Source organism: Alternaria infectoria (genome assembly GCF_024043175.1).
Source record: "Alternaria infectoria strain BMP 0036 chromosome Unknown scaffold_21, whole genome shotgun sequence".
Classification (NCBI taxonomy): domain Eukaryota; kingdom Fungi; phylum Ascomycota; class Dothideomycetes; order Pleosporales; family Pleosporaceae; genus Alternaria; species Alternaria infectoria.
In genome coordinates, this window is record NW_026250710.1 from 1 (window position 1) to 24,853 (window position 24,853).

At 37.9% G+C, this 24,853-nt stretch overlaps 4 protein-coding genes across 4 annotated transcripts; 3 read left to right on the forward strand and 1 right to left on the reverse strand.

Annotated features, from left to right (window-relative positions):
* Nucleotides 1-54: 54 nt before the first annotated feature.
* On the reverse strand, nucleotides 55-2,973 carry J4E92_009067 (uncharacterized protein; the record flags this gene model as incomplete). Its single annotated transcript, XM_051500416.1, has 3 exons — nucleotides 55-1,828; nucleotides 1,876-2,474; nucleotides 2,521-2,973. 3 exons carry the CDS (start codon nucleotides 2,971-2,973, stop codon nucleotides 55-57), a joined length of 2,826 nt encoding a protein of 941 aa, XP_051349242.1.
* A 1,685-nt stretch (nucleotides 2,974-4,658) lies between these two features.
* On the forward strand, nucleotides 4,659-6,710 carry J4E92_009068 (uncharacterized protein; the record flags this gene model as incomplete). The annotated part of the gene is made up of 1 exon (XM_051500417.1): nucleotides 4,659-6,710. The coding sequence occupies one exon, from the start codon at nucleotides 4,659-4,661 to the stop codon at nucleotides 6,708-6,710; it is 2,052 nt and encodes a 683-aa protein (XP_051349243.1).
* A 363-nt stretch (nucleotides 6,711-7,073) lies between these two features.
* Nucleotides 7,074-9,101, forward strand: J4E92_009069 (uncharacterized protein; the record flags this gene model as incomplete). The annotated part of the gene is made up of 1 exon (XM_051500418.1): nucleotides 7,074-9,101. One exon carries the CDS (start codon nucleotides 7,074-7,076, stop codon nucleotides 9,099-9,101), a length of 2,028 nt encoding a protein of 675 aa, XP_051349244.1.
* A 330-nt stretch (nucleotides 9,102-9,431) lies between these two features.
* Nucleotides 9,432-11,135, forward strand: J4E92_009070 (uncharacterized protein; the record flags this gene model as incomplete). Its single annotated transcript, XM_051500419.1, has 1 exon — nucleotides 9,432-11,135. One exon carries the CDS (start codon nucleotides 9,432-9,434, stop codon nucleotides 11,133-11,135), a length of 1,704 nt encoding a protein of 567 aa, XP_051349245.1.
* Between the last annotated feature and the right edge of the window lie 13,718 nt (nucleotides 11,136-24,853).

Genomic DNA, 24,853 nt, shown 5'->3' on the forward strand with positions numbered 1-24,853 from the left:
ATGCAGGATCATCCGTCCGAGCACCCAGCGAAACGACGCCTCGCATAAAACCACCTAGCGTGACGCCCCCACCACCCCCACCACCCCACCACTCATAACCCTCTTCATGCCCTCAAACCGACTCCTCATCTCCTCCAACTCTTGCCGTGCTACAGCCTCCGCAGTTTTAGCGTTAACAAGTTCCAAAAGGAGAGCTTCGCTGTCGGCGGGTGTATTATTCTCAGTCGCAAGCACACTCTGTGTAGCGAGCGAACTACTCCTCTTTGAAAACGGGACCGGCGGAGCAGGGGAATTGTAATACCCCCCTCTCTCACTCTTCTGGCTATTCGTTCTACCCAGCCTCAGTTCCCGCAATCCACTCGTGTTGATAGAATCACTCGTTGTAGACCTCGACAATGTAGGCGGTGTGTCTGGTGCATTCCCATGGCTACTATGATCCACGCCCGTCCAACTCGCAGCTGCAGACTGTTTCCGCGCGTTTTGGCGCAGTTCTTGGATGGACTTCTCGAGGCGCTGGTTTGCGTTGTAGCTATCTTGCAACCTGTGCCGAGTGTCTTTGAGCGCGTCACGTGCGATTTGCAATTCTGCGTCGCGGTCCGAGAGATCGCGGGCCAGGGCGTTGGCGCGCAGGGTCTCGTTGGCGAGTTGCTCTTTTGTGCGGGACAAGTTGTCGCGGAGGAGGGCTTTTGTTTCGAACATGGAGGAGGCGCGGTGGTGCAGTGTGGCTGCTGGAAATCGGGATTCGAGCGTTTCGACGATTTCAGAGGCTTCTTCGGTTAATTCGGGGGCGGGGGCGTCGTCGGAGGGGGGAAGTGATGTCGCAGAGGTTATTGTTGTGCGGCGGCGTGAGGAACGGGTTGAGGGTGCGGCGAGGGTGGTGGTCTTTTTGCGGACTTTGTCGACGACGGTGCGGACGATGCGGTGGTCTTCTTTGCGGTCTTCGCGCTGCTTTTGGAGGGCGGCTTCGAGTTCGCTGTTTTGGCGTTGCAGTTGGCTTACCGACATGAGGAGTTGCTCGATTTGATAGTGTAGGTCCCGGTCTTTGGACGATGCGCCCATGGCCATGGAGCCGTGGCCCGACTTCATCGACAGCGCATCCCCATTCGAGGCGCGCGAAATATCCGTCATGGCTGTACTTTGTGTCGCAGCAGAAGCATCGGATTCGGCAGTAGAGTTGAGTGTTGAGGCGAGACTCTGCTTGGACGCCGAGCGCCTGAGGAAGCTAACAGGGCGTGAAGGCGCGGAGAGACCCGGGCTGAGTGAAACGGACTTGGTCGAAGAGTTGGAGGGACCCCACAGGCGGCCCAGGAAGCTCGTGGCAGATTTCTGGACTTGCTGCTTGGACGAATCCTTCTCCTGGGCCTCCTTGTACTGCTGCTCCAATCCCTGCAACCGCTCGCGCGTCACGTCGTTTGTGAAACCAACGAAATCACCGACCAATTCATCCGCCGACCCCGCGTTCCGCCCGTATGGGTCCCAGAGTTGGCGCCCCAAAAGCAACTGCATTACGTCCTCGAACTCACTCAGGGACAGCAGCTTTTGCTCGTTGCGCTTCATTAGCGCGAGGGCTACCCGCATGATCGTCTCGGATGCGCCCTCGGCAAATAGCACGTCGTAGATGCGAAACAACATGGGTAGCGGACATGTGACAGCGAAGAAAGACAGGAACCATTGCGATAGATATGCGGATTGCACTTCTAGATCGTCGAGATGCTGGGCTAGCTGAGGCATGTGTTGGTGGAGCAGCTTCTGGAACTGGAAGATGCGGAGATGGAGGCCAGAGAGGTCCGGCAGGAAACACGAGCGCAGATCGTAGTCTTCCATGAGCCTGGTGTTGTTAGTCGCTGACGTTGCGAGGAAAGTGCGATGACGTACCTCACGAGCACGCAAAAGGCTTCCTTGTCGCCCATCTGCATGAGCAGCGGGCCAACGAGGAAACCAAGACCCTGGCAGTAGCCAATCTTGTGGTCGTACAAGCTGAAGCACTTGAGCACGCGGCCGAGCATCTTCTGCCCCTCGCCTTCAGGGTCTTTGAACATCTCCACACCGGGGAAGCTGCGTCCCAAGTCCTTGTTGATGATGTTCTCGTACGGACTCGACTCTCCGCACAGCGAGTCATATTGGTCCTCGATCAGCTTCTCTCTCGAGCCAGCTGCACTCTGCCAGACGACGCCCCGCAGCGGCGCTGGTATGCCTCCCCGAATCTTATTCAAGCAGAGCGTGGGCAGTCTGTGGACGGTCTGCGGGTAGTCGCGTACGAGGGCAGCCCAGAACTCGAGTTCGGTCATCGGGGGCGGCGAGGGCAGCTGGGAGAAGCGCATGGTGGAGGTGTCATCCGCCACGAGGCGCTTGAGCTGGTTGAAGGAGGGGGGCCGGGACTGGCTGCGGGCGCGGGCGACCTTCATGTTGGACTTTGAGTTTGAGAGGATGGCTTCGTTCTCCTGCTCCAGTCGGGCGAGCAGCAGGGCCATGGCCTAGATATGTTAGCATTCGTTGTTCACACAGGGGCCGTCTACACACCTCCTCCTCGCCCTCGGGCTCCTGTTCTTCCTTTTTCTCTAGCTCAGCCCAGTCGACCTCTTCGCTTTTTCCCGAGCCATTGCTAGTACGGCGCCCCCTGCAGTCTGGCGCTGCAGTCTTGGGGGAGACGGGTGCGTCGGTGTCCCGCACTGAGATGGTAGGGCTGGTCGGGGCGGGTGTGTCGACACTGGATTGGCTCGCCCGGCGTCCGAAGGCATTGCGGATTTCCGTTGAGTTGGTTCGTGATGATGCTCTTCGCTCCTCAACTATAATCTCTGGCCGCATCACCGATTCCCTCGCGCCTTCCTCTTCCTCTGGGGTTCTGCCGTCCGTCTCGGAGAGGGGCACTGTGACCATCGAGTCTGTCGGCAGCGGCGAGCTGTCCACGTGTGACCTGGGCGCGCGCTCGACGGCTTCTTCTTTCACCTCCATGGTGATGCTTCCGCTGGACATGTTTGCTGTCTTCACGGTGGTGGTTCGATATGACGGAGCGGAAATTTGCTCTCCGCCGCGGCAGGTAGAAAGGACAGACCTGTTTACCTGTGGCGCTCGGTTCGGTGGTGCTGGTGTAGAGCGTGTTTCACTTCTGTGGAATTAGTATGCTGGCGCCGGCTTGAGTCGTGCACGCTGTGACTCTCTGGGTATTACTCTGCAGGCGGCATTCATGCGACAGAAGAAAGTCAGAGCGACGGCGCAACAGCTCACGGCAGCACGAAAAGAGCGCGACGGACCGCAAAAGAGGGAATGATTTCCCCAACGGCCTTCGAAAGGAGCATCAAGGAGGCCCTGGACTAGGCCCGCAGCCAGCTAGACCCTCTTGGTCAGGGTCCACACTCGCCTTTGCTGCTTAATTTACGGCGGGACCAGCTGCTGCCCCTGGCCCCGCATCCCACCTACACCGACCTCACCTCCGCTTTTCCTATGGATCGAGCCCTTGATGCCACTGATTGCGCGAGGGCGCGCTGATGTCACGACGCTGCCACTGGCAGCTGTCACAGCCATGCACGCGCAAATGGCGTGCACGAGGGACACGCGACGTAAACATGCAACACCCACGCTAATTTCGGCGCCGGAGCCAATCACCGCCGCCGACACTCCGCATCCTCCTCACCAAGCCCTCCCTCCAACCCCCTCCGTCCGCATCGAGCGATTGCACTCCTCCCATGCCCTCTTGAGTCGGCAGCGTCCTCCGTCGTGCTTGGCATCGCTTAACCGGGACGGGTGGTAATAGTACCTCAACACCTCCAGGGATTAACAAGAGACTACTCGAGTGCCCCTGCAGACCGCCTCTTGCTACGGCACAGTTGCTCCACACGAACTGCCCATCTTTTCCGTCTCTCGCGCCGAACTAGATGTACTCGCGTAGTCTAGGTTCTGGATCGCGACGATCAGTGGTATTCTCCGCTGATGCGAGTCTACAGTTATCTCCGTTGACGACTACCGTGATCGAAATCTTCCATATGCTGGACATGTATCACCACACATCATACCTGGCGGCTACACCGACTGCTGGACGCGGTAGAACTCTATTCAATAGTGTCAACGTGCTGATTCATCATTGTTACATCCTAGTATGCTCCTGCTCGTGGTGTCTTGCACTTTGCTAAGAACAAATTTCAATCAGGTCCACGTGAATATCATAATAACCGACTAACAGCAGCAAGCTTAGGTTCTTCGCAAACCCTTTCATCGCGGAAGAGATAAGAGATACCTTCCGCGCGTTGTCATAACCTTGCCCACTTCAGCGATTCGCCGTTCAAATTTGGACCTATATACACCATCCGGAAAACAACAAAGCGCTCCATCCACAACTTGATACATCGACTTCTAGCAAGTACCATCGCTTGGCCGAAACAGTGCTCCATCATACAATGATTGATAAACGCTCTCCTTCACTATGTCGTTCTTTTCGGATACAAGCTTTGACTACCGTTGGAATTTGCTACACTGTTCTTCACATCTTTCACAACGATCTAGTGACGACTCGTGAAAGGTCTACAGCAAGAAGTTAGGCTTCTCAGTCACTCTGGTGGATTCTCCATTAGCTTTATACCCCGCTTCCCATCCGTTGCTTTCCAAGTTCATACTCGCTGCTCACGTTTATCAACTGTAACGATCCACCACCCAGTACCGCCGCGATGCCTCCCAAGCGAAAGAACCAAGAGCCTACTACGCCAAAGCCCGCGAAGAAAGCCAAGACTGGCGGTACTCCCACGCGCACATCTCCACGAAACCAGAAGAGCGGTAGTGAGACACCACCCGCAGCCAGCACCGGCAAGAAGCCGAGGAAGCCAGCGCATCCCGGGTCAAAAGCAGTCAAGGCCCCAGACGAAGACGCCAACTTCGAATGGGAGATCTTAGACGGCGACGAACGCTCGACGCTAGTCGTCGGTAAGGATCAGGCAAATCGACTGACACTCACGTTCCACCATCGACATGACAGGAACGAGAAAGATCGAGTCTTTACATACGAAAGGCGGGAAGCGACTGATATCGACTGGAACTCCAAGGACCACATCAGGGACATCAACAAGTGGCGCAACCAAATCTTCGTCCAAAACATGAAGTTCCCTCCCAAAGTCACACACACACCATGGACTCCATTCGAGACTGCCTATCTCGAGCTGTTCCACGAAAAGCTCCTGGAAGCTGCCACTGGGAAGACCGACACGTTCGTCGCGCCCCACAACGAACTCATCTACAAGGCCTTCAACGACTACTTTGAGGACCGGACCGATATTCGGGACAAGAGCGGCAAACTCATAGAGGAGGGTCTCGGTACCAGGCCCCCGGGTGGACTGAATTCGTACCTCAACCGTGCTGATACCAAAATCCGTGGCCTGCGAGATCGTATGAAAGCACTCGAGCCTAAGCTCAAAAAGAGCAAGAAGGATGATACATGGATGCCTACCATTACCGACGACGAAATCGAGCAGTATATCAAAGGAGATTGGCAACCAGCTGTCGGTACTTCTCCCACTACCGCGGCTGGTGATGCAGACGGTGAAGAAGAAGATGAAGCTGAAGATGAAGATGAAGCTGAGGATGAAGGTGAAGAAGATGAAGACGAACAGCAAGCTGAGGAAGAAGACAACGGTAATGTCTCCGATGGTTCTACTCTTACCACACCACCTGACACCGACGAAGAACTCGAAAGCATGGAGATTCTTGAGCGCGAACAACAAGCTAAGCGCCTGATAGTCAAGCTGAAGCTTAGACACAGCACAGCCAGCAAGTTTCCTGGAAGCAAACGATCGACCACCAAGCCTACAGGAAGCAAGCCTACAGTCACTAAACCTACAGTCACCAAGCCTACGACAACTAAGCCCACGACAACTAAGCCTACAGTCACCAAGCCTACAACAACAAAGCCTACAACCAGCAATCCCGCACCAAACACGCGGAGTACTAGTAAGGCCACCTCGGGCAGGTCAAGCGCCCGTTCTTCTTCGCCACCTCCTCCAGAGAAAAGCACCAAGAAGACGAGCCCCGCCAAGGAAACGATGACTGATTCACGGAAAACGACGGAAGCGCCCGAACCGAAGTCGAAGCCGCGAGTCGTTAAGCCCGTTGAGACACCACCAATATCCACTCATCCAGACGTCATTGCCGATCTCAAGGCTAAAGGCTACACATGGACCGAACTTCCCAAGAATAACGAGGAGGCGATTAAGGCGCATCGGGAGGCGCAGAACAAGAAGCCTAGTGAGAATGCGTGGATCGAACCAACCAAGAAGAACCTTGAAGACCGTATTCAGAGGCAGACAAATGAGGATTTTAATCGCGAGTTCTTCAACAAGGATCTGAAAGAAAAATATGAGGGCAAGGGCAAGATGGTCAACGTGGAGGATTGGCACGAGAAATCTGCACGCAGAGCCGGAGCGGCGGAAGTTACTGCCCTGCTCAACACCGCTGATATTCCACCCCTCGGCTACACAGGTGACATCCGCGATCTCCACAAGAAGAGGCTGTTATCGGAGGACGAACTCGAGTTGGCTGACGCACGCGAAGCTGCCATCCCTCGAATGCATGACGCAGTCGAACGCGCGCGACAGATGAAGATCAAGGAAGAGTCTGACAAAGACCCCAACTTGAAAGCGAAGCATGATCGGGCTGCAGCTATGCAAAAGGATGTGGCCTACGATTCAGATATCACGACCTCGGGGGAAGATACGGATGAGGAGGCATAATGGAGCAGATGAGGATGCTGATGATGCCGCTGGATAGCAAGTCGGGTGTTGGAGCGCAAAGTTCGTCAACTACGAAGCTACTGGATTGGTCACTAGCCACTCCTAGCTAGAACAATGAAATACACTGTGCACTATTCATTATCTCGATGACATCCATGTGACGCTGAAAACGTTTCTTTATCATAAACAAAGCACCCTAGTATCGGGAGGTACCGGCACTCAAAAAGACGACGAACAAAGCGAAAACTCCGACCTTGAAAATGGCTACGTTGTCCGTATCGTCCTCGATACTCGAGATACCTGTCGCTCCGCACAATACCATTTAACGCTTCGTAGGACGACTCAGAAAAAGTGCCTGACACGATGGTGGCGGCGACTAGATCACAAACCAAGGATGCGCCTGGGGCCGCGCAGACAGCTTCATCATCCCTGCTGGTTAATCCTACCGTCCAAGAAAACTGGCCCGCTAATCCGACGACGCCGGCAGAGTTCAATGCATGGATGGCTGAAACCAAGGCCGCTCTGGAAAAATGGCTACGCGAAGCTGAGGCCGCGGCCAAAGACCCGGCGATCGAAGAGACCATCGACGACTACAACAAAGAAGCGCTGGAGAGATGGCAACCATTTGAACGACAAACGGACGTAGAAACAGGCATCATCCATGACGCCACGCAACAAGCGGCGATGAAAAGAGCCGTACTACGAGAAAGGAGGACGCGCGAGGCTATACACGACGAGCACAGGACATGGAGAAAGTTCGTCGAGTACCGATACGCGCAATCTGCCTGGGAAGACTTCCTATACTACCAGAATGTGTGGAATAGAAGAGGACACGATCCCTGGAAGATATACAGGGAAACAGCTGCCGAGCAAAGATATCAAGAAGCACTTGGATCGCTCAGCGCGCAAGCAAGAAGAGAAGGCGGAGAATCGGATCCAAATGAGGACACAGTAGGAAGACCACCAAAAACCCACCAGGCCCAGGAATCAAAGACTCACAAGCCCGGTACAAACAACCAGAACAAGCTCGACCGAACGAAGATCAACGCCTACACCGACGCCTTCCACGACCCTTACATGGTATGGGTAAAGCACATGATCGACCTGTACAAAGGAGCGTGTCTCGGATATCGAAAGCGCGTTCCTGGCGTTGTGGCTCCTGAGAATGCGCATCGGTATAGCCAACCGCCTCGTGGTACTACGCCGCGGAGTACGCCACGCTATCACCACCGCCGTCGTCATATCGAAGAAAGGTTTCCGCGTGTGAGACGGCAGCAGATAGATAGGGCGGAGGATGAAGAGGAGTATCGGACGAAAGCGCAGAGAAGCCGGGATATGCGGCTCGAAAGGAGGGGTAGAATGCAGGCGATTACATGGAGTATCGACGAAAAAGCGTACGAGAGATTGAGAGCCGAGAAGGAGAAGGAATTCAGCCGCAATCCGCTCACAATCAGTTTACTACCAGAAGGTCACAAAACCCACCACGGCAGTCTAGAAACAAGTTTCAACTGGCCCACATCCTTCGACACCCCCGTCTCCACCATCCTCAAGACCATAAAAACGCGAGACCACGTCTACGAACCCCTCAGCGACACCGAACACGACCCCGAACACGACCCCGAACACAGCCCCTCCGACCCCAGCCGCAGAAAAAGATTCTTGGGCTACAAGAAGTCCGAAAACGGACAGCGTATCAAGAAAATCGACAAAAGACCACACTACCAGCGCGAAATCCACATGCGCGAAGGCCTCGTCTTCGAACACCAGATGCTTGCCGATGGAGCGGTAAAAGGTCGGGACCGCAACGGTGAATGGATTGGAGATTGGGTACCGGGCCAGATAGCAACGCCCGTTTGGGTTTACGATGGAGACGGTGAGCGTATTCCCTTGCCACCGCGACATGAATCAAGGAACAGATTCTCGACTTTCCTGGTCAAGGAATCGCATATTAGGGAGACGCGGCGCCAGCGCCAGCAAGATGCAGGACGGGAGTATGAGTTATCGGATGATGAAGATGAGGCATGTGTAACCTCGAATGCCAATTTTTCGAGATCGGGCAATGTGAACCCCGATTTGTTGGGGAATCCTTGGGCGTACAACATCGACAGCGACGACGAAGGGGAAGGTGTTGATCACCCTGGTGATAGCGATGATGACGATAGTGATGATGACGGCGATTTGTTTGCGGAGTCGTATAGAGAGTGCTCGGAGAGTCCTGCGACGAAACGGGCGAGGGTGTTGTTGGAGGATATGCGGGAGAGGTTTGGTGTGCTTGGGGGCTGGACTGTTGAGACTGTTAGGGATTTGCAACGGGATGGTAATGATGGTTCTGTGGTTGTTGGGGATGAAGAGATTATGGATTGGTATCAGGACGAGGCGGAAAGGCCGTAGATAGTGGGTATGATTGATGTTTGCTGTCTCCTTCAAGTTCGGATCATCAGCGTAGTGTGAGCTTGACTAGATCTGGTACTCGACTGTTAACAGTGTACGCCAAATGATGTAGTGAAAGCGACAAATCGACGGCGCTAATCCATTGCGTGCTTGAGAACTCAAGGTAGCCAGCGCGCATTGACCATCACAACAGTGAGTAGTCGGTAACTATTTGCTACATGTTAGCAACCACCTACAATCAACTCGATAAAGACACCCGCAACCCTTTGTCGCACTCTAAGCGCCTTAATTCAACACGAAGCGTCCGCCAAAGCTCTTCGCATAGGCATCATGAATGACATCATCCTATCAGATGCGGCGTCTCCAGAGCAAAGCCGCCCACAGGACACGTTCACACCCACTCAAGGTGTTCCCGATGAAGCTGCGAGCACTCCAATGAGCATTGAAGATTCGGTGGCCACAGAAGAAAGCCGCCCCCAGGACACATCCACACCCACTCAAGATGTTCCTGATGGAGCGGCGCGCACTTCCCGCAACATCGAAGATGCGGCGTCTCCAGAGGAAAGCATCCCCCGAGACACGTTCACACCCACCCAAGAAGTTCCCGATGAAGCAGCGAGCACTCTCCGGAGCATCGAAGACGCGGCGTCTCCAGAAGAAAGCCGCTCCCTGGACGCACCCGCACCCACCCAAGACGTTCCCGATGAGGTAATGCGCACTCTCTGGAGCGTTGATGAGCGCCTTTTCATCGAGTTGCAAGCCGGCTTTGCGCTCGCCGCCGCCACCCTGCACATCTGTACAGTACTCCCGCCGACAGGCCCGAGCTACTACTACGTCTTTCGCCGGTTCTTCAGGGACGCCCAACAACACACCTCCGAGACTACTCCCGACCAGAACACAAATGCAGTTCAACGGAGCCAAGAAGAATACCTACTCAAACAGCAAGAGCTGGTACACTGGGCGTTGAGGAAGACGGATGAATTTGCGCGGAAGGCGATGAAGGCCGGGGAGTTCATGAGGGGCAAGATGTGGATAATTGAGCAGGAAGTCTTCGACAAGTACCGAGAGATCCGCGAAGAGATTGGTATCGATTTGCCGATCGAAGACCCGAGGCAGAACAACAAGATGTTCGACTTCCTGTACCGGATCGTTTGCGCAAGGTTCCCTAAGTCGTTGGGACATAGTCCTACAAGCTCAGACACGGATGAGAATCGCACCGCTACCGGGAATTCTGACGACGACATGTATGAAGGCTCCACTCGTAGCTCTCCGCCCGAAGACGGGTTTGAGATTACAGAGAGTGCTTCGCCGGCGGAAGAAGACGCACCAGCCACGGAGGAGACTACACGCCGGAAAAGCAGAAGGGCCCGAAAGCCCACCGCCGCCCCCGACGATAACAACGCATCTCCACCGGTCCGTCAGTCCGGTCGCAAAGTTCATGTCGCCGACAAAGCGAAAGAACCTCGGAAAGGCACGAAACGCACTAGGCAGACCACAGCCGCGGAGAATGAGAGCGAAGACGAGAATGAGGATGGAGAAGAAGACATCGCGGAAGTGGAAGAAGAGGACGAGGGTGGAGCATCACCGAAGAAGCGCGCCAAGAAGGCCGTCCGGAAGACCGCCCAGAAGACCGTGAAGCCGAAGACCAAGAAGGGCCATGGCCCGAACCGCAAGCTGAACGATGCCTGGTCGCAAGCAGAGCGCGAGGTCATCATAGCGCTCTTCAACAAGATCATAGCCGAGAAGGGCCTTGTTTACTGGGCGGACAACATCAGTGCCCTCTTTTACGAGGCCACTGACTCGGTGAACGCACATAGGGCCCTGGATAAGGCCACATATCCTGGTGATCCTCGCGGCATGGATGGTGTGCGCACTCAGGTTCACAAGAAGGCTGCTTATAAGCGCATTAAAGCGCAAGCTGACGCGCTGAGGACTAGGAAGGCCGATCCCAAGAAGACGGTGACAGAGGCAGAGCTCAAGCCTCGAGATGTGTTCAAGGCGACGGATCTTGAGCCCGATAGTGGCAAGAAATGAGGGCAAGGAGTGAAACTTGGGTGGAGAAGGTGGTGGCGATGCTTTTAGCGGATTTCGATGAATTGGTGTAATATAGGTGGTCTGGGGATACGTGTTCGCCGGGACGATATTATGGCAACGGCTATCGCCGACGAGCTGGAAGATGCGGACTGGAGGTAGTGCTGTAGATTGAACAAGACGTGAGTGACGCTACGAGACACGGATGCTCTGGCCCTCTCAGGCCGTCGCCTTTTCCTATAGCAATGAAAAGATGAAAGATATATATCCAAATGTGCTGGTTGTGCTTACTGAGTGTCTTCACGAAGCGCGTCGATTTATACGAATGGAGGGCGTTTGCCTAGAGAGATTGTATCCGTCCACGAGTTCCGTACGAGCGTGCGACGATAGTCAGATGAGTAAGTGTATGTGAGGAAATGGTGATGTGACGATGGAAGAGGACAAAGCAAGGTGCCAGGGTGAGGCCGAGGTTTGCAGCTAGTACGTTATGACGTCACTGCCGACGCGTCGACACCGAGCGACTTCCTTCCCGAATCCAATACCTGCATAAGCCTCGCTCATCGCGTCGCAATGCATCCATACTCTTTATCTCCACCGAAGGAGCGGTCGAGATGTGTGCGACAGTGTGCACACAGAATGCCATCTCTGGGCAGTACTACTGCATCCATTCTAGCCTGAGCGTCGCTGATCTGACCCGTCGATTTCACGAGTCGTCCGCGCGACGAATACGCAAACAATAAGCATGCGGGCAGGGCTTGTGAATTGACATGCTGAAGAGGGTCATGCATCGATATCAAGACGCGTGAAAGGTATCGCGTGTCGCTTGCTGCTGGAAGCGCGTGAGCAAGGTCGATATCCTTCCGATTACAAAGACTGGTGTCATCGAATGAGTTACTGACAGACTATCGTTACTTCACAGTACCATGGCTTCAGAGGATCACTACAAACACGCAATATTACTCTACGCCCGTCTCAAGGCTGAAGCCGGCGACTACCCGCACTGGAATGGATTACACATCTACGACATGATCAAGGAGGGTGTTAGCGACGAACACATCAAAGCCGAGTGGAGTGGTACTGTGTTGATGTATCGAGACTCATCGGGCGGAGCGGCAGACGTCTTTTCGCGCTTGAGTCGTTTCGGTGTTCCTCGTCATGGCATTGACCAAAACTCTGTCGCAGAATGGATAGAAGATGGGATGTCAGAACGAACCATCGCCTTGCAGTACCTTCTATCTCTACTAGAGCTAACTAAATTTTTGTTAAATACACAAATATTTCTAGCTTAAACACTTTCTTCTATAAGTAAATTTATAAAAAAATAAGCTTTTTACTTACTTATAAGTTATAAAAAGCTTAACTAATAGTTTTAAGCTTTTTAGCTTAAAAATAAGCTATAAATAAAAAAATTATTAAATTACTAAAAAATACTTTTATAATAAAAACTATAAAACTTTATAAGCTTTTTTAAGTTTAAAAATATAACTAAAGCTATAAAATTTAGTTATAGTAGTAAAAGAAAAGTTTATAAATATACTTTATATTAAAATACTACTATTTTAATTTTTACTTTTTTTTTTATACTTTATTACCTAAAACTTTAAATTAGTACTTTATCTTATTATACTACTTTTACTAACTTTAAAAATTTAAAATAGCTACTTTTAATAGTTACTTTTATATTAGTATATACTTTACTTTTTTAAACTATACTTATAAGCTTATTATTTTATTAAGAAATAGTATTAAAACTATAAAGCTATACTTATAAAGTAACTTTTTTTTACTATACTTTTTTTATACTTTTAAGCTAATTAAAAATAGCTATAAAGCTTTTATACTTACTAGTTTAAGAAACTTTAATAACTATTATAATAGTAAAAAAGTTTAGTTTTAAGTAACTACTATAAAGAATTAAACCTATAATCTTTATCTAATTAGATCTAGCTCTAATTAAGTAAAAAATATTAAAGTTTAGTTCTACGCTTAGATAGACTTATACACAGAATCTTACTTATTATATAACTTAACTATTATACTATTTTATATTACTTTATATCTAAGTATAGATACTTACTTCTTTATAATTAATTATAACTCTAGAGTACACTTCTTAATATTATTTAATATTATATAATTTTAAGAACTATTATATAGCTATATAAACTATTACTAAAGTACTTATAGCTTTACTAATGCTATCTAAATTAAGTAGTAACTCTACTATTACTTAAGAGATAATTACGCTAATTCTAATACTACTAGTGTCTATAGAATATAACTAGAGAATATAAAGTAAAGTAACTAATATATACTAATTAGAAGCTCTTTATTAGAGTACTTAGTTACTAGAAAGTAAGTGTATAGAACTTTACGCTTTATTACTAAAAGTATTATAATATAATAAGTAAAGAATTAGCTTATTTTACTAAAAGTAAGTAGTTAAAGTAAATTTATATATTATATATTAAGTACTAAAACGTATAATATCTATAAGTAAATAAATAAATAAACACTATTAAATAGAGATACCTTATAACTAAAAGAAGTTCTTTATTCTAACTATTATTTTATTATTATTATTATTCTTAAATAATATATTCTAAGAATAATTATTATTTAGTAAACTCTTAGAGTTTATATAATAGTTTTAGAGTAAAGATACTTAGAATACTTAAAATACTATAGTCTAGAAATTACCTACGCTACGTAAAATCTAGTAATCTAACTACTACTATAGTAGCTTTCTAGACTTTTACTCTCTATCTTCTACTATAGAAGAGGTAACTAGTTCTAGACTAAAAGAGCCTAAAACTTATAACTATATTAATCTAGATATTAAAAGAAACTATATTAAAGTTATTAGTAATAATAGTATAGAGAGTATTTAAGTATCTCTAGAATCTAGCTAATAGCTAGAACTTAGCGTTTTTTATAATAATAGTAATAACTATTTTATACTTATAATAGACTAAGACCTTATAGAAGATAATAATAATATTAATAAAAACTTTATTCTAAATATTACTATCTCTAATAATTTTTATTTTAGTAGCGTAGTTAGCTAATATCTATAGTAGTTCTATACTATAACTATCTATTTTATAATAGCTATTAAACTTCTTACTAAAAGCTATAATACGCTTCTTAAGTAAAATAAGTTACTACTAAACACTATTCTCTACTAGTAGTATAATAAGAAGCTTAACTATATTAAGAACTTTAAGAAAAAGCTTAAGCTAGTGTAGTAGTAGCTTAATAATAATATTCTAGCTAATACTAAAAAGATTACTAATAACCTTTATACTATAACTAAAGAATATAATAAGCTTCTTAGTTAGCGCGCTAAAGACACTAAAGCTATTTATAAATACTCTAACACTATTCTATATCTAGAGAAATAAAAGCTTAATAATAATAACTATATTAAAGATCTTAAGAATATAGTTACTTAGCTTAAAGATAATATTATATATAAAAAAGCTAAAGCTAATTACTATTTTTAATAACTTAAAAATTAGTAACGTTTTACTACTATATAGTAGAATCTTATTACTAAAGAAAAGAAAAAGATAATATAGTACTATATTAACTAATAGAATAAGAACGCTAACTATAGCCTTCTTAAAAAAAAGTATAACTTTCTTTATAAAAATACTAAATAACTTTAGTATAAGTATAATACTATTATTATAAAGCTCTAAGCTTATAAGTCTAACTACTACCTATTTACTATTCTTTATTATAACTATACTAATTAAGTTAATTATAAGAAACTCTATCTAGCTAGAACTAATTACGTCTATTATAACTCTAACTATTTATACTACTTTATTATTATTAAGTAAAAGTATTATAAAGATATTAACTATAATTAAAGTAACTAATTCTCTATACTTTATTATAACTAATTCTCTACGCTTTATTATAATTAATTCTCTATACTTTATTATAACTACTCTTCTACTTTATAATATAATTCTTCTACTTAGCGCCTATAACGTAAGAATTAAAAAGATACACTAGTAGCTAGCTTATATATATAAGCTATCTTATCTATAAAAGATACTAGTAGAGGCGTTATCTTCTATCTTTCTAATATTACTATCTTTATAGGTAAAGATAATAATAAAAAAAACTATAAGAAGTAGTATTACTTAGCTATTAATAAGTATAATACTTATATTAATAACTATACTAGTATAGTATACCTAAAGTTCTAGCTATAAGATAATACGTAGAACCTTATTTACTATAATATTAAAAAAGCTAAGAACTACTTTAACCTTCTTAAAGCTCTTAACTACTACTTTACTACTAAATTTTATAAAAAGAAAATAAAAGCTAAAAAAGCTTTCTAAGATAGCTTACTTATATAAAAGAGTAGTAAGACTTTTATATTCTAGAAGTAGCACTTTATAAAAATATACGCTATCTTAAAAAAGTTAGACTATAAGATAATCTTCTATACTTAATAGTTTATATAATTTAGCTTTATAATAGTAACTAGCGTAAACTTATTCTATAGTAAGACTCTTATTATCTTCTTTAACTATATTTATAATTAAGATCTAGATAATAAAGAAATTAACTATTATACTATTTCTATTACTATATTCTTCTCTAAGCGCGCTATTAAGAAGAATATCTATAAGATTTAATAATACTTACTAGATAATTACTTACTTAAACGTAAGCGTAGCTTAGTCTAAATAGTAAAGTAATTTATAAACTTTAGTTAAACTAATATCTAGCGTAATATTCTCTATAAAAATAAGATATACTTTAAGTATAGTAATAAAGCTTACTAAAGTAATAACTATATAAAGTTATAAGCTATACTTTTTAATTAGATTAAGAGACTTACACTAAACGCTATAGATACTAACTTTACTAATAATAAAAGCTATAGTACTAATAATATAAAGAATAATAATAATAACTATAATATTTATATTAAGAATAAAAAAGACGTTAATAAAGAAAGTTATATTATTAACTATAGTAACTCTAAGTAGCGTTTTTAGACGCTTTTAGATAAAATTATAAATAGAAGCTAAAATAGAGTAAATCTCTAAATAAAATATAATATATAGTAGAGTATTATAACTATCTATAGGTAGCTACTATAAGAATACTAGAAGCTAATATCTTTTTCTAATAGCGTATCTATATTTCTACTACTATTATCTCTAATCTATTAAGACTCTAAGAGAGCCTTTACTTAGCTAAGTAGCTAGATTTTAGATATTATTTAAAGATAAGCTAAGAGTAGAAGTCTACTATTAGTCTTGTTAACACTAGTACTAGCGCTTACTTTATTAGTTACTAATAAGTTAAAGATAACTTTATAAAGACTATATAGACTTCTTTTATTTAACTATTACTTATAAATAGTTTAGTTATAAAGTTACTTTCTAAAGTAGTTAAACTTTCTATTAAGTATAGTACTTATAAAAGCTTTATTATATACTATATTACTAATATTAGTAAGTATAATATTATTCTTAGTATAAACTAAATAGACTAGTATAATATCTTTTTAGAATTTAGTAATAAGTAGTCTATAATATTTAATACTATCTACTACTACCTAAATATAGAGAAGTAATATAGTTAAGTTTAATAAGTAAGATTCTGCGTATAGATCTATATATAGAAGTAAGTAAATATTTAATATTTTTTACTTAATTAGCGCTAGACCTAATTAGGTAGAAATTATAGATTTAATCTACTATACTACTCTTCTCTTTAAAAAGAGTAAGTTCTAATACTTATAATATTCTTTTTTACTCTATATAATGTACGTATTAGTATAATTATAATATAATATAAATAATATATCTATATTATAAAAGCTACGTAGGCTAAATATATTAACGCTATCTTCTATCTCTCTATTTTATTCTCTAGTATATCTATTAGTATATCTATTACTAGTTTATAGAGCTTATTTATAAAAGATATAGTAATTACTATAATATTATAGACGCTAAGAGTATAGATAGTAGTCTAAAAAGTAGCGTTATAGTATCTAGTTTAGTAGTTAGTAAGTAGATAGCTTACTAGCGCTCTATACTACTATAGCTTTATTTTCTAGCTAAATTAAAGTTATAATAGATAAGTAGTAACTCTCTAAAAGCTAAATTATAGTATTATTATATAAACCTACTATATAGATTTTCTTTAACTTCTAGTACGTAAAGTTATAATAGTGTTAGTAGTAGTAGCTATTCTAGGTTCTTATAAGTATTAGCTAGTCTATTACATAGTAAGTTACTTTTTTATAACGTAGTAAAATAAGAATATAAAAGTACTCTTCTTAATTATAGATTAATAAATATATTAAAGTAGAATATAAGTACTTACGCTAAGCTATTAGTAATAGAGAAGCTTTCTATAGCGTAAAGACACTAAAGAATATTATTATAAGATTCTATTAGCTTACTAAAGTTCTAAATAAAGAATACTATTTTAGTTTTACTAGATAGCGTTAATAATAGTTAAGAACTAACTATACACTACTAATAATATTTATATATAGTTTCTAGATTAGATTATTAGATTCTTCTAGGTAGTTAGTTTATTATACGTAGTACTATAGAAAGCTCTTATACTTAGTGCCTAGGTCTATAAGCTTCTTATTAATATAGTAGTTTTTAATTACTTTAATAATATAGTCTTTATTATTTTCTATATTAGAGTATATAGTAGCTAGCTACTTCTTATTCTAAGTCTACTCTAGTAGTAGATCTTTAAAATATAGATATAGTAGCTAAAGATAAAAGATATTATAGAAGTATTCTATTTTCTTAGATAGTTAAAGCTTATATACTATATTATTAATAGACTAGACTACTTTAAAAAGCTTATAGTTTTTAAAGTTAAGAGAATAATTTAGCTATATAGTGCGTATATTTCTAGTATTAAGTATAATAAAGTTACTAACTTTAAAGATAGATATAGGTAGTTAATCTTTATTTATATATTTAGTTTACTTAGCCTAAGCTTATTATATAGACTACCTTAGTTCTTTATATAACTAATTAAGGTACTAAACTAGATTATTAGTGCGTATCTTATCTATATATATAGATTTTATATTAGTTAATAGAATAGAAGTAGAAGGCTCTAATCTAGACTTAGGTTTATATTTCTTTATTACGTAGAAAGAGGTAACGCTAGTAGTAGAGCTAACTATAGAGTTAGCTTTAAATTTAGTAATTAGAAGATAGAGTACTTAGTTATCTTACTTATAATTAATATAAGTATAAAAATACTACTTTAAGTAGGTATTAGCGTTCTTAGTCTAGCTATTAGTTTATAGATAGAAAGCTATAAAGTACTTAAAGTAAGTTTCTAACCTTTAGTAGAGTTATTTCTAAAAGTAGATAGTAAATTAACTTTTTCTATTAGTAATAATCTTATCTAGATAGCTTTTCTTTTACTATATATACTCTATAAAAGCTTATATAAGTGTATCTACGCCTTCTAATATTACTTTATTATAACTCTAAGTCTCTTACCTACTACTTTTTTTTTCTACTTTCTTTTACTTCTACGCGTTTTATTACAATAACGCTAATTAGACTTTTGCCTACTCTAGTTTAATAATATATTACGTAATAGCTCTTACCTAACGTCTTAGACTTAGATTTAAGATAATTATATAGAGGTAGTATAAAAGTATATACGCAATTACTAGATTATTAAATTAATCTAGAACTAAGTAGACTAGTCTATAAAGTATATATAAGTCTTTCTACCTATATTATAGCTTACGTACATAGTTACGCAATAAAGTTTTAAAGTATCTTTAACTTATAGCTTATTTAGGCTAGCTTAGAAGTTTAAATTACTACTATTACTATACATAAAAAAACTAATCTTTCTTACTATATATTTATTAATTAAAAGTATATAGTAAAGTACTAATTACAGCTGTAAACATATAAGATAAAAATAGAATAGTAGTATACTTATAAGAGTAAAAGCTTAGAACTCTAAATAAAAAAAAAAAAAAAATAAGCGTATCTACTATTAAAGTAGCTATTAGAATAAACTTCTTCTTTTTAGAAAGCTTATTTATAATAATAAGTATATTTATAAATACTTATTTATTATAAAGGTATAGAGAAAGATATATAATAAAGTTTATTAAAATATAAGACTAATACTTATAAGAGATAAGTAGTAGATAAAGTAATCTATATTTACTATTATAGTAACTTTTTATTCTCTTATAAGTAAGATAATTACGTAAGTATTAGATAATATTAGTAGTTATGTTAGACTAGTAATACTATTAGAAAAGGTAAGAGTATAACTTATACTTACTACTATAACTACTATAGAAAGCTTAATAGACTTATTTAATAACTTTTATATAGATATATCTAGAGCTAGAAATATATACTTTATCTTTAATATAAAAGAGTCTATTATAAAGCGTATAGTCTCTAAGTTTAATATATAGATAGTAACTACTATAAATAAGATTATATAAAATATATCTTAGCCTATTAGTAACTATCTTAACTAGCTCTTTAAGTATACTATTTTTCTTTTTTATTTACTTCTTTTTAATAGTGTTCTAAAAATCTTCTTAGATTATAATAGAAAGATTTTTATTAGTAATATTTAATAGAGTAAGATATAAAAAAGATATTATTAGTAAAGACTTAGCGTATAATTTACTAATAGCGTTCTCTTTACTAAGTTAATATATTATCTAAGCTAGAGTAATAGAATTTTTAAAATAGCTAGAGTAGTAATAGGCTAAGTATAGAGCGTAGTAACTTCTACTATTCTTTTTAAATTATAGATAAGCTATTCTTACTTCTAGATTAACTTAGTTAAGCTTAATAATAGTTTATATTTAATATTGCTATTACTTATTATTATAGTTAGTAAGTAAGTTACTAAGTCTTCTTATAAGAGCGTTTAGCTTAGTTTCTTACTTTCTAAAATAGTACTTAATATAGAAATTAAATTTAGTAAGAAACTTTACCTACTAGGCTTACTTTTAATTTAGTTTTTTATTAGTTATAAAAGTCTAAAGTACTTAATAGTTTAATAAAACCTTAATAGAATTCTTAGTACTAGTAAGCTTAAAGCGCTATTCTTTAAAAGCTTAGATAATAGCTAATAGCTTCTTATTATAGATTTTATAGTTATATTTAGTAAATATTATTTTCTAAGATAGAAAAGTAATAGAGTAAAGAATACTATTATATATCTAGAAAAGAATAGTAGTAGTAATAAAATCTAAAGCGTTAGTCTCTAGCTAGAACTCTAGGTTAGAATTAAAGTAGATTAAAACTTCTATAGTAGAGAACGCGTCTTTAATATAGTAGAAAGTAATAAATATAGCTAATCTATTAGATAGTAGAAAAGACTTACGTATATTAATATTCTTTTAGATAAGCTTAGTAAAAGACTTTACTAGATATAAGAAACTCTTAATAAAGTATTTATAGAAGTTTATAAACTCTAGAAAAGACTATATATCTTTAACTATATAAGAAAGAGGCTAGTTCTTAATTATTATAACTTTCTTTAAATCTATTTCTAAACTATCTATTATAAGAATAAGGTCTAGGTATTTAATATACTTAACTTTAAATTTACACTTAGCTACGTCTAAGTATATATCTATATCTTTAAGCTTCTATAGTACTATAAGAATATAAGTCTTATAGAGTAATTTATTCTTACTATATATTAAGATATTATTAAGATAGACGCTATAAATATTATTAAGGTATTTTTTTAGTATCTTATTAATAAAGGTCTAGAAGGTCTCTAGAGTATTATAGAGACTAAATAGTATAATAAGATATTTATATAATCTATATTATATTTAAAAAGTAGTTTTTTTCTTATTACTACTTTTAATTTAGATAAAGTTAAAGATAGTAATAATATCTATAATACTTATAATACGTACTTTAGATATTTATATAAGTATCTTCTTAATTAATAGTAGTATATTTTAATTTTTCTTTATAATAGTGTTTAAACCTCTATAATTAATATAAATATATAGTCTACTCTCTAGCTTTTTAATAATAAGAATAGATAAGATATAGAGTAAAGTACTAGGCTAGATAAATCTCTTACCTATTATCTTATTAATATACTTCTTTATAGCTTCTATTTCTTATTATATTAAACTATAAATATAAGAGTAAAGAGCTTTATTACTCTTAACTTTAATAGTGTAATTAATACTAAGTTAGCGTAGTAGAAGTATATTAGTAAGATATAGACTAAAGATCTTCTTTATCTTAGAATAGAGCTAGTTAGAGATAAAGTCTTTAAGTTCTTTATTAGTTATTTCTACTTTCTTATACTTTACTATATATTTATTAAAATTATTCTAAGATATTCTAGTATAGCGTATAATATTGTTCTAAAAAGCTTTAAAGCTATAGTTATTATTAGATAGCTTATTAAGCTTTTTCTAATAGTATAGCTTAATCTAAATAACTTATTTAGAATATTATTTAGTAGTAAGATAGATAGTGTAAGCGCTTATTATTATTATTATAGTATACTTATCTACCTTTCTAGTTTAACTATTAGACGCGTGCTTATTACTATAAACTATCTTAGTTATTCTAGTGTATAAGTAGTTTAAGTAGTAGTAAGAGCTCTTAAATATTATTAATTAGTTACCTCTAAACTAGAAGAAAAGACTATAGTAATCTATCTAGTTTATTCTAAGAATTAAATTATATTATTTTATACTTACTAAGTAGTAAAGAATAGTACTAGTATAAAAGCTATAGATAATAAGTAATTCTACAGCCTTTATAAGAGACTTAATAGTATAACTATTAGTAAGTATTAAATAAATTAGAGATATCTTTATATATTATAGCTTATAGTCTAGAGCCTATTACTAACTAATAAAGTAGATACTAGCTCTAGTGTTAACTAGGTAAGTAGTTATCTTTTTACCTAGTAGTGTAGATAGCTAACACTTAAAGTTAAGTTATAAGGTAGAATAAAGGCTACTCTTAGAATTAATAGTACTAGTAGAGAGGTAGTGTTATTATAGTAGCTATAGAGTATTAACACTAAGTACTATTATTACTATAGCTTTAAGTTAATTATAATACTCTATTATAAAATAGATCTTCTTAAGTAATTTACTTTATTTTAGCTTCTAAGTATTATAAGTTTATTTAGAAGTATCTAAAAACTTAAGTTACTAGTAGAGTCTATAATATAGCTCTCTTTATTAACTTTCTTATTCTCTACGTAAGCCTACTAGTTATTATAGTCTAAATTATAGTTATCTTTTATAAGAGTATTTTTATTATCTATAAAGTTAGCTTCTAGAGCGTTTAGTATAAAACTCTTAATTTAATTAAAGAGAATAGCTTAGTTCTTAGTATAGTTAGTACTTTAATAAGACTTATTACTATACTTAAAGTATACTTTATTCTTAAAGAAAATATTACGCTACTTATTAGTCTATTTAAACGCTATAGATTACTTAATAGTTTAGGTAGACGCGCGCTTACGCTTAGAAAAGTAATTACTAGAGAATTATTAGTAGAACTAATAAGTATCTTAGTTATAGTCTTTATCTATTTTCTTTAGAGCTAGTGTAGAGTAGTAGTTAATCTTTTATTAATTAAGGTTGCAGTTATAGACGCAGTTTAGAAATATAGTAATTATCTCTTTTTAAACTAAGCTAGTAGTAGTAATAGAAGCTAGACTAAGACATATATATTAATAAGCGTAGCTAATTATCTTATAGTTACTCTTTTTAAGAATAGCGTAAATCTTTATAAATTATTAACGCTAGCTTATAAAGATCTTACTATTCTTCTAAACTAAAGTATATTAGTTATAAAGTATAGCTTCTACTTCTATCTCTTTTTTATAAGTCTTAGCTCTAAAGTAAATATCTAGCGTATTAAGAATATCTAGAAAGTTTTTAGCTAAGATAATATTATACTTAATTAAGTTCTATATATTACTTTTAATATAGTTCTCTAGGTAAATAAAAGTAGTATAGTTATAGATATACGTAGAGTACTTATTAACTACTAAGTAGTACTACTTCTTATAGTTATTATCTTTACTACTAGCGTCTTTACTCTTAAAGATAGATATATCTAGTAGATAAATAGTAATACTACTACTAGTACCTTCTACTACTAATAAGGCTTAATTATATAAACTAGACGTTAGCTAGTATTAACGCTTAGAAGTGTTAAAAAGTGTAGCTTCTTATTCTAAATAGATAGTATAGTTTTAATAGCTATAGTTAATATTATTATAATAAAAGTAAATAGTATTATTATATAGTATATAGTTTATATTATCTTAGTAAAGGCGTTTACTATTATTATAGCGTAGGTAGTAGACGTTATTATATTACCTATTAGTATTATTATAATAAGTCTAATTTATAAAAGTAAATATAGTATAGCTATTTTACTAATTTCTATTAAAAGAAGTGTTATATTAATAATTATTAGAGTTAGTATAGTTCTACTAAAGAATAGAATAAGACTTATAGTTAGACTTATATATAAGAAGCTTATTAAGAACTATATTATACTCTTACTAGAGATAATCTTAGCTACTTTTTAGTATATTATACTCTTATATAAGGTTACTATAATTAGTATTATAGTTTATATAGTTATTATAGTACTAATTAGCTTTTTTCTTTTTTTTAGTAGCTTACTTATATTTAGTAGTAGTAATATTATACTTAGTCTTCTAGTTATTATAAAAGTAATTAGCTTTATTCTTTTTATTTTAAAAGCTATTCTTTAGCCTATTAATCTTATCTTTATTCTTATTCTAAGTATTCTTAAGCTTAGTAATAGAGTTTTAGAATGTCTTATAGGCTTTATAGAGTTTAGTAAGCTTAGCTTATAAAGACTTAGTAGAATTATTACTAGTTTTAGTAAAGCTCTTTCTCTTAAACTTACTAACTTAAGTCTTAAGATTATAAATATAGTTAATCTTCTTATTATAGAGGTAGCGTAGAATAGTAGAAAGTAGAACTTATACTTACTTAGTAAGAGTATTATATTCTTTAGTAAGAAGTCTAATTACTATTATAATATAAATAAGCGTAGCGTAGAACTACTATAAGTATTTAGTAATAGCTATAGTAAGGTAGATATTATTACTAATAGTAACGTATAAATACGCCTTAGTAACTATATTAAAGTTAATATCTTTTTTAAAATCTTAGCCTATTATAATTATATAGCTAGATATACGTTTATTATTAGTATTAGAGTAGAGTATAGTAAGTTTTAGCTATTAATCTAACTTAAGAGATATATAAATAATCTCTAAGTTATTAGTAGTAATAATTTTAATATAGTTTTCTAGAATATTAAGTTTAATATAGTAGGTATTATAAGTCTTAGGCTCTCTCTATATATTATTAGTACTAGTTACCTTTTCTAAAATAGTTAGTAGAGAGTATAGGTCTAGAAAGCTACTCTAGTAGTAGTTAGACTACTAGATCTTACATAGCGTAAGTTCTTAGAATATAGTATTTTAGGTATTCTAAGTTATAGAGACGTAGAAGTAGTTTACGTAACTAGTTATTATATTATTATTAGTTATTAGTATAATAGTTAGAATAAAAAATATAGTTTAGTTATTAGATATTCTCTAACTAATGTTTACTTATATATTATTATACGTCTTAGTACTTAATATATAATATATAG